This window comes from Etheostoma spectabile, chromosome 1 (genome assembly GCF_008692095.1).
Source record: "Etheostoma spectabile isolate EspeVRDwgs_2016 chromosome 1, UIUC_Espe_1.0, whole genome shotgun sequence".
Lineage (NCBI taxonomy): Eukaryota > Metazoa > Chordata > Actinopteri > Perciformes > Percidae > Etheostoma > Etheostoma spectabile.
In genome coordinates, this window is record NC_045733.1 from 13413571 (window position 1) to 13423711 (window position 10141).

A 10141-nucleotide genomic window follows, 5' to 3' on the forward strand; every position below is an offset into this window, starting at 1 on the left:
GGTCATAAGGAGCAAGGTTACCTCCCCTTTCTCTGCTTTGCCCGCCCAGAGAATTTGAACCACCAATGAGAGCGAGATATCATGACTTTCAAACGAGCAAAGTGGCAGTTGGTCAAGCCCCCCCCAACTCTCCTCAAAAGCTACAGACTCAGAAATGGCATACACTAAGTAAAGCTCATTGTGGGACTGGTTTTAATGGCTATAATTCTGCGCCAAGGCTGAATTTTGGGAAAGAGACTTCAGATATGGTAAGGTCTATATAAAAGCCTCCAAAGAGCACCAAGTCATGGGACCTTTAAACAGATGATGGAGAACACTGACCCAGTTGGTTCTGCAGGTCACTGTACTGGTAGTGTTCAACATATTTGTTCTGGCTAAAGAAGTTCTTGTAGACGTGTCTCCCTCCAAACAGCCACACGTCTGAGTCGTCCGTGATGGTCCCGTGGGTGTGTTCAGCGCGGTCGAGTGCTGCACACTGAGCCTCGGCTTCCATCGGTGCCACAATGTACGGCACGCCAAACAGCCGCAGCAGCTCCTGGTATCAAAGATGAAACCGCCATTACTCGCACATAAAACACACAATAGCTAGGTACCAAAGCTGATGGTTTGTGTCCTAATCTGCACACATCAGGGTTATGCTGATTTCTTGATGACACTATGTTTTGCACCGTGATCTTAGAACTTTAACCCTTTTAGGATGTGCATGTTTCGGGCAGTCATCTGAGAAATACCTCTTAGAAGCATCCAAACAGCAGAGGGGATTAATGAAGAATTGCACTTAAGAGGTTTTACATTACGTGGTGATGCTACATTAAACGCTGACGGCCTGTGATATTTAATAGTGTGTTGACCAACATATGCACATTTACCGCAAGGATTGTAAAGTAATACTGACTGCATGGCTCTGGGAATGTATGGCAGAGGCACCACAAACAAATATATCTCCCAGTTGCCTTCTCCAGGTTGTCATACTGTATATCAATGTTTCTCAAACTTTTTCAATATTGCACCCCCTTTGAATAGCTTTTTTAAGCCAAGTACTCCCTGATCAGCCCAAAACATTTCTGGTAGAAAAAAATGTCTATATAAAAGAGGAACAGTACAGCGCCGGCAGTGATAGATTCACTAAACAACTACCTTTATTAAGCAAAAACATTGAAATGCTACATTTCAAACGTTAAGAATCCATCACTTAGTTCATTCATTCTTATAGTATAATTATTTGAGGAATTATGCATGACATATTTTCAAATTAGCATTTTTGCAAAGATTTCACGTACCCCCTGCGGTACTCCAAAGTACCCCCATTTGAGAAACACTGTCATATATCATGCATGTGTATCTACATTTGTGTTCTATTTTTACAATGAACATTCTTTGATAGCAGCTCATAAGTTCCTTAATTATAAGTGTGAGGGTTGGAGTGCATTTGTGGTTTAAATTAGGGCTGCATGATATGAGGAAAATATCCAATTGTGATTATTCGGACACATATTGTGATTGCAATATGATTCATGATTTTGGAAGGAATGATCATTTTTGTAGCATTTTTGTTATTTTCACTGAAAAATATTAAAATGAAAAGCATGATCGTAATAGTGTGATTTTTGCGAGGATCTGTACCAAGCAAAGATTTGTAGGGACGGGATGTTTCTGCAGCACTACATTACCTCATTCAGACTGGTTTGACACATATTTTGCCTTTAACAAATATTGTGCCGCCCCTGCGATTTTGGATATTGCGCTGGTCCATATTGCGATTTTGATAAAATTGCGCAGCCCTAGTTTAAATGTGTCCGTATGTCCTGATGTGATTTCACGGTGTCTTTGGTTCACCTGGCTTTCCAGGTGCATCTGTCCAGTGACTGTGTTCGCCATCCTCTCCTGCTGCTGTTTCAGCTCTCTCAGGCTGCTCTGCTCCGCCTGGAGGGAGCTCTCCAGCGCCTCCAGCTCATCCTGCAACACACACACACACACACACACACACACACACACACACACACACACACACACACACACACACACACCCACACACACACACACACCCACACACACACACACACACACACACACACACACACACACACACACACACACACACACACACACACACACACACACACACACACACACACACCACACCAAAATATCAATCGTCTTGTTATTCTGTTTTAAATCCTAAGGGTAACTTTTATATTCTTTAAAATAGTTGTAATTTTAGGCAAAATATTGCATGTCTAAACAAGCTTACCACATCAAAGTGTTCCCATTCGTTGATTGCTGGAGTTGAGCTGGATTCTTCTGTCTCTGTTCCGTCCTTTAGCGCTTTCTCTTCTGTCTGTCTCTTTTCGTCTTCTTCTTCCTCTAGTTCCAAAGCAGCGGCTGGAGCCTGTGTCAAACCTTCCTGTGGCTTTTCTTCCTGCTTGGTCTCATCTCTGCAGACTTCATCTGGAGGTCCTTTCTCTCCCGCCATTACTAGCGAATCATCTGCATCCTCCTCTCTAAATTCTTCGTCTGACACCTCGATGAAGCTCTCTGGGGAGAAAAAAAAAAAAAACTTTAGTTAAGTTATGAATGAGTGTGATCTTTTTTTTTTAATGTAACTTTATTTTCCTTTTTGTTGGTAGACAACGTGTAACAGACATATAGATAGCACATAGCTACATATTGAACAACAATCACATCATCTATGGCAATTGATAGAAGAAAAAAACTATAATTAGCAAGAGGAACAAAAAAAAAATATAGAAAATAAATGAAACAATTATTTAAAATAATTAAAATAACATAACTAAATAAGGGGGCGTTTGTCTCTAGGGTATCAAGGACAAATTAAGAGTGATGGCAGGATGGGAGTGATCCCACTGCAGTTGATAGAAGAGAAGTAGGAAATGAATGGGTTCTAAAATCCTCCTAAAGTTCTCCTGCTTCCCATCTCTCAGATATCTTACATTTTAAAGATGGATGCAGCTCATTAAGTCACACACCCAGTTTATATGATTAGGTGGTTGGCTTGACTTCCAATTAAGAAGAATCAATTGCGTGGCTATTAAATACAGAAGGCGAGAGCACCGTTATGGAGGTTTGACGAATTTTCAGTTTTTCAAGAGAGAACAAAAAGTGCAACAAGTGGGTAAGGTTGAATTACAGAGCCCAGTGCAACTGACATAGAATTAAAAATAATGTATTTCCAGAAACCAGTCAAACTAAGCCAGAACACGAGAAGCTGGGGGGCCTGTCTGCACCTATCACATGTCGGATCTATCTCTAGTTTGATCTTTGCAAAAATTTATTTAAATTGGACAAGACTATAACAAATGAGTGTTATCTTAACCCAACTATTACTGCACCTTCCGACTCGCTCTCCTCACTGCCCTCCGACTTCACATCATCTCCATTCCTTTCCCCTTGAGCTTCGATCATCTTGTTACTCCTCGGCTTTACCAACGCAGGATGAATTTCAGTCCCAAATAGTGGAGCAGAGAGATTAATGGATAATGCGTTTTGATTGGAAGCAGCAGCAGCCTGTGGCTTTGTGTTCAATCCCTCCAGCTCTTCTGGTTTTGGTTTCTCTAACTGTCCACTACTTAGTGTGTGTATAACCTCCGTCAACTGTCTGCTCTTTGTCTCCTCTTCTGACTTCATCTCTGCGTCAGGAGTTTGTTGCTGCGCCGCAAAGCGAAGTGCTTCATTTCTCTGACCGATCACACTCTCCATCTCATCTTCAGAACTACTAACAATCAAACAGTCTTTTACGTGTAAACGGTGGCCTGTTGGGTTCCCTTTAAAATCAGATTTTTCATTAGGCAAAGGGTTCACATCTTCAGGTTTTGCCTCTTCCTCTGAGATGGTGATGACCACTTGTGGCCCGGGATGATGAATATTTGCCTGCAGTTTGGTGGATGTGCTGCTGATTAGAGTGCTGTGTACAGCAGCGCCATCTTCCTCCTCAGCTAGAGCTTGTTGGATTGCCAGCAGGGTGCGCGGGGACGTACTGCCGTCCTTATCATGGTCCACCTTCTCCTCGTCTGAGCTGTCGCTCATTGCAGCCTGGATCGCCTTGAGCGTACGAGGCGAGGGAGGTGATGTGTCTCCCCGAGGCGGTTTTAAGACCGAGGGATTGGAGTTTTTTGAGGAGGGACCCTGCACTTCTGCCACGTCCTCGCAAGCAGGACGCCACAGTGGCTCAGGTCTGTCCACTGCTCGTCTTTGGCAGCCTGTCAGGGAGCTCCCAGACCAGGCTGCAGCTGCAGGTCGGCTCTCGGGGGCAGTCTCACTCTTCTTTTTGGAGCCTGTGTAGAAAAAGCGGCGTGGTGTTTTTAATATGAAAATTAAGACAAGTTTACATTTTCGGATTCGGCCCATTCCACAAATCAGCCTTTACTTTACAACAACCACTGTCTGAAACACATCAGAAGGTTATGCATGTTGTTCCCGACAACCATAGATTGAAATATGGCACCAAATGTTCTTGCAGAGATTTAATATAGGATGTCACACTAAACTATTTGTTTGCTTAACTTGATATTAAAGTGACACTGTCACAAAATACAATTGTGAGCAGTGTTTTGGAAACTTTCTTTTTGATACGTTTTAAACCAATTATTGATACTTTTCCTGTTGAACATTGAAAAGCTGTTATTAGTCCTTTGACTGAGTGAACACCATCATGGCTGCCCTCACCTTTAATAAGGATATAGTGAGAAGAGTCTTCTGACACCAGTCGGTGGGACTCTACGCTCTGACTCTGCTGGTCCCCGTCCAGTTGGTAGAGCTGTGGAGTGCTGCCGCTGCTCTGCTGTCTCATCTCTTTCTCCACACCCTCCAGTCGCTGGTTCAGCTTGTTCCTCTGCAGCAGGCCGGTAAGCTGGTACTGTGAAAAGTCTCCTGAATGCTAAGAGAAGTGAAGAAGAGTCTGTGAGCTTGAAGAACAGGAGATGGGTGAGATGGGTGAATGTGTGGGTGTGCCACGAATGAGATCTAATAGTACCTCTGGGGGTTTGTGGTACATGGTCCGACGTCTTTTGGAGAACTCTTTCATGTCTTTGAGTATCTCATGTTTCATTTCAGGAGGCAGGCTGGCAAACTCCTCTGAGTTAATGTCCACTGAGTTGGGGTCTTCATACAATTCTCCCTAAGACACAATGAGCAATCTGGCTTTAAATCTCAGTTATCAGACAGGGCATTTACACAGAGAAAGGCTGGGCGATAAAGCCAACCAACATAACAACAACATAGATGTTTTTTTTGGTCATGACAGTAGAGTTTTATGAAACAATCAAGAAGATATGATCCCTAAACAGAGGCCTTCACTGCTAATTTCACTCAGTGAAAACCCTTTATTGCTACACAGCCAGGACCAGACCAGGATCCAACAAAAACCAAGCAATATGAAAATACAATTAAAAACCAAAATACGGGGCACCCATCTAGAGAAGATTTCAACCTGCGGCCCTATGCTGCGTGTCATTTCCCCTCTGTCTCCCCTTTCATGTCTTATAAAATATATATACATATACCATCAAAATTTGCTTGAATAAACAACTAAGTATTTGAAGCTATTTTATTTGGTGTTGGTGCTATAGAATGTGATGCTCTTGTGCATGTAATCCTTTTACCTGATACATGTGATAGCCGTCATCCGTCTCCTCCAAGTCTTTCTCTTCTTCCTCCTCCTCCTCGGAACTGCAAGAACCAAACACTTTAAAAATGATTATACCAGTATTGTAGGTGAAATTGTATAAAACAATACATTTTGTGTGCTCCTGTCAGTGTTAACTTGTCGTTGATTAACTTGACTTTCTTATCTAACATATGTGAAGATGAAAAAGCTTTTAAGGCTCCTCAACTGTTTAGAATGCAGATAATATGACTGAATTACCACTTTATTTACTATAACTAGCAAATAGTAATCTTCTCCAGGCCTCTGACCTGTTTTTGTCCTTCTCCTCTGCAGCTGGCAGGGCTGGTAGAACATACATGTCGTCCACCCCATCTCTCCTCACAGTGGAGAGGCTGGGTAGAGGGTCCTTGCTGTGGCAGGACAAAAATGATTAGATTACCAGGAGAGTAGACAGTTTATCTTGTAGCTTTTAAGAAATTATTTATTCAGAGAGTAGGTAAGTAGAGAGGGAATGAAAGGAGATACATGGCCGTTTTTTGTTGTTGCCAACCCTCCATTGTACACTGCCACAGTCTCTTTACCTTTGGTCTCCTAGTGCAGCTTTGATCGCTTGTCTCTTCAGGAATGTTTTGAGAAGTTTCTCATTAGTCTGTTTCGACTCCCGGCTCAACTCTTCTTTCCTCTGCCTCCTCAGAGCCTGTAGAAGAGCCATGGCCATGTGAAAAGACAGAATATGTGGGAATCACATCCATTTGGAAGAAATATCAAAAAGTATTTTTTAACACAGACTGCTCGTGTGGCTGTTCAGACAGAATTGGACGAACCAGAGTCTGTTTCTTCAGCAGTGGTGCGTCCCCATCAAATACAAAGACTGGCCTGATGCGGAAGAAGAGCAGCTTACAGATGCGGTTGAAGAGAGTGAGGAGGTGGGCGTTCTGGACACTGTTGCCTTCACGGTCCCTCACCCCCTTCACTGCCTGGTTCAGCCATATACTGATGTCTGGAGGGGTCTGGTTAAGGTTGAAAGTCAGTTACAATACATCTGACAGAGAGATAAAGACGATGGGACCCTGCTCAAACAATCACAGAGAGAAAGATAGATGTATAGATCACAATCAAGTCAGGATACCAACAGCAAGGACCTTTCCCTCCAGAGTCTCAGGGTTGATGGGTTTCCCTGTACTCTCCAGCAGCCTCCAGAGTCCATGCACTCCCATTATAACTATTCACTTTATTCCGCGCGTCGGTGACATGGGTGTATTAAGAAAACAAGGGGGGCGCCATGTTTGTTCCATAGACAGTGAAAGAAACGTTTGTTCCGGTTTGTCCTATGGGTTTTTCTAAGAACTTCCGGTTGAGCAACTCTGGCCACATCAATTGCAATTTCTTTAACCGTCTATGTGCAGTACATCAGCACATTAGCTGGCTAGTTATTTTAGTAAAGGCAGGAAGTGTTGCCTGAGACACAAAACCCAGGGCAAAAATCGCCCCTTTCAACTCGTCAGAGCCATTAGAGAAAGTTCAGATCAGGCCAACTGTTTCCGGTGACAAAATAAACAGCTTGCTTGCAGCTGCTTACAGAAGGTTGGACCCAGTTACCCGGCTGGTACGTTATCTAACTTTTCTGAATTCCCAAATCTGATCCCAGATAATGCTACTAAGAGGGGTCTTTCCGTGTAGCAAGCCGCTATCATGATATCGTGTTAGTATAACTTGGGGTTGTTAAAATTCCCGTCAACGCTGCTCGACAAACGGCTAACCGTTAGCAAGGTAACGTTTAGCTAACCAGCTAAGTTAGCTACCGTTATCGTGGAAGATTAGCTAACGTTATCAGTACCTCAGCTGTTCAACCTGACCTTTGACCAGCGGCCGTCTTTCATCGCCGTCACTAACACTGAAGGCTAGGCATGTTCACAACAAAACCCTGTCTCCATTGTTAATTGTCACAGGACGACGAGTCGCCTGGTTTCACCTGAACTACTGTCTTCCTTCTCAGCTAACACCACCTCCACCATGACTGCTGCTGTCAGAGGTATGTAACGGTATTGTTTTCATTTGGGACTACTTTTATTTAGGACCATCAGTTATAATTAATTTTTTCATTCTGTTTATGGTTTAGCATTTACATATCATTTATCTTCAGGTTATTACACAGAGAACTGCTTCCTTCTTATTCTCAGCTTTCATAGTTAGCCTGTTTAGACTGATCAAGATTGTCTTTCATTAAAACTTTAAAATAATAAATGAACATACAGCATCTTAAGTAATCACCTGATTATCAGATTGTGTCACTGCTGCTCAACGCTGAAAAATAACATCTCCACTCATCCATACAGCTATGGCTGGGTGTTATTTGAAATGTTTCAATACTTGTGCCCACTCAGTGCAGAGTTTATGTGCTGATATCAAAACCATAGTCTGGTCCAGACCTTACTTTGAGGAATATAATCATTTTAGTTTTTTCATTTAACATAAGAAGCCAAAATGTATGTTTAATGTTGTCTAAACACACACTGTAGGTTCACTACCAAGCCCTACGTGCTGGAGGGATTTTGGTGGCTATACCATGATGTATGTTTGACACCTTGAAGTCTTTGTCTGTGTAATTTGGTATTTGCAGATCAACTGTTTTTTGTTGTGCAATACAAACAGTGTGTTTTGTAGGAATGTTCCCACCTGCATTTAGAGCGGCCCACATCTGATTGGATCAATCAGGACACATTTAAGTTCAAAGTGTAAACTTGGTTATATTAATTTATTCCAGGCCCTGCCAGTGTGCCTATCCGAGGCACTGGCGATGGCATGGAAACTGAAAAACCGCCCGCCATCCTGGAGGTAAACACGGAGACACTGCCACCAGGCCCGCCTGCAGTTCTCCTTCTGAAGGTGGCTAGCCCCAAACACTGTCCCAAATCTACCCATCCCACTCCCCCCCAGCCTCTCGGGGTGCTCCACCTCGGCAGGGTGAGTCGAGAGGCCTGCACAGAGGTGGATGCTGTGAGGATCATCGTCCCACGTGCTGCTATTAGCCGGCACACCCGTACAAGACCTGCGGAGGGTAAAGGGGAGGCTGGGCAACAGACTGAGGAGCAGGGCTCTCCCCCGCTGCCTCTGGTGGAGGACTGGAGAGGACAGCTGGATAAGCTGCAAAACTCTGAACGCAGGCTGCTGCAGGACAAGGAAGGGCTTTCCAATCAGCTCCGTGTGCAGACAGAGGTAAGGGCCCAAATGAGGCTGATACAGTTTATTAAGATATTAAACATACTAGGCTTTGCACAGTCAGGGTTATTGCCGTTTTATGTCTCAAACCATGCAGGAATTATGGGAAATTTCAACTATATAGCGTTCACTAATAGCAATGAATTCCAATGTTTCATGTAAAATTGCTTGAATTTATAATTCTGTTCAGATAAGTCCAAATTGGTAATATAATATAGTCATGCTCCTTATTGTCTATTTGAGTTGATTAAGAAATGAGTGCACTGTATTTTTGTCTTTTCAGTGATTACATGCTTTTAAGTGAAATATAAAAGAAGTTTATTTCCTCATTCACACACATACAGCTGTAAAAGTATTTTTGGTAACTTTCATCCGTGTGCCAGGTGAACCGGGAGCTGAAGAAACTGCTGGTGGCGTCGGTGGGTGATGACCTTCAGTACCACTTTGAGCGTATGTCACGGGAGAAGAACCAGCTGATTCTGGAGAATGAGACTCTAGGCCGGAGTCTGGCACACACCGCAGAGCAGCTGGAGCGAATGAGTATCCAGTGTGATGTTTGGAGGAGCAAGTTCTTGGCCAGCAGGTATGAAATAGCCCAAACGATTGTGTGACAAATGGAAGAAGAGAAGTGGTTGGAAATTAATTAAAAAAATAAAAATAAAAAATGATGGGATGTTTTATTTTTGGGCACTACCAGCTGCTATGCTCTCATCCTTCAAGCATCTGACATTTCTGTCTCCTGGAGGAGGACAAATCAACAATTAAAAAAAGATTCTTCTTCTACAAGGATCAATTAGAGATGAGATAATATTATAATGCTGATCAAAGCACTTGCATCAAGGTTGTCATTGTCTCCTCAGAGTCATGGCAGAGGAGCTGACGAACGCCAGAGCAGCGCTGCAGAGACAGACCAGGGAGGCCCAAGGAGCTATCCAGGACCTGCTGTTAGAGAGAGAAGAGTTCTCCAGCAACATGGTTCTCACTCACAGGTGTGTGTGCGTGTGCGTGTGCGTGTGCGTGCGTGTGCGTGTGCGCGTGTGTGCGTGTGCGTGTGTGTGTGTGTGTGCGCGCGCGTGCGTGCGTGCACAAATACATACATATTGGAGAACCCTTTTGCAATTATGTAAGCACATAATGTAATCTGAAAACTGCTGCCCCGGTTTAAAAAACAATGCAACTGATCTCAGCCGGTATTCTGTCTAAGTGACCCCAAACTTTTGACCGGTAGTTCAATTCAGTTTTATCTATAGTATCAATTCATGACGAGTTGTCTCGAGACACTTTACAGATAGAGTAGGT

General features: G+C 43.4%; 2 protein-coding genes across 3 annotated transcripts in view; one reads left to right on the plus strand and one right to left on the minus strand.

Moving 5' to 3' along the window:
* Positions 1-7240, minus strand: part of ercc5 (excision repair cross-complementation group 5) — a 9947-nt gene extending 2707 nt beyond the window's left edge. Inside the window, exons 1-11 of the mRNA XM_032532303.1 lie at positions 6753-7240; positions 6448-6623; positions 6205-6320; positions 5932-6033; positions 5619-5685; positions 4991-5134; positions 4684-4894; positions 3351-4292; positions 2252-2535; positions 1837-1956; positions 322-535 (exon numbers count right to left, since the gene is read on the minus strand). Of these exons, the coding sequence (XP_032388194.1) occupies positions 322-535; positions 1837-1956; positions 2252-2535; positions 3351-4292; positions 4684-4894; positions 4991-5134; positions 5619-5685; positions 5932-6033; positions 6205-6320; positions 6448-6623; positions 6753-6840 (2464 nt within the window). The 5' untranslated portion in view covers positions 6841-7240. The remainder of the gene's footprint in view (positions 1-321; positions 536-1836; positions 1957-2251; positions 2536-3350; positions 4293-4683; positions 4895-4990; positions 5135-5618; positions 5686-5931; positions 6034-6204; positions 6321-6447; positions 6624-6752) is intronic.
* The window catches only part of blzf1 (basic leucine zipper nuclear factor 1), a 5497-nt gene continuing 2435 nt past the window's right edge, over positions 7080-10141 (plus strand). The window contains exons 1-5 of one of the 2 annotated variants that reach the window (XM_032533249.1): positions 7080-7229; positions 7573-7655; positions 8388-8839; positions 9226-9425; positions 9703-9831. In XM_032533249.1, coding sequence (XP_032389140.1) covers positions 7637-7655; positions 8388-8839; positions 9226-9425; positions 9703-9831 — 800 coding nt within the window. In that variant the 5' untranslated portion in view covers positions 7080-7229; positions 7573-7636. Of the gene's footprint in view, positions 7230-7381; positions 7656-8387; positions 8840-9225; positions 9426-9702; positions 9832-10141 lie in introns of those variants that run through there. The other variant, XM_032533330.1, reaches the window with a different exon arrangement.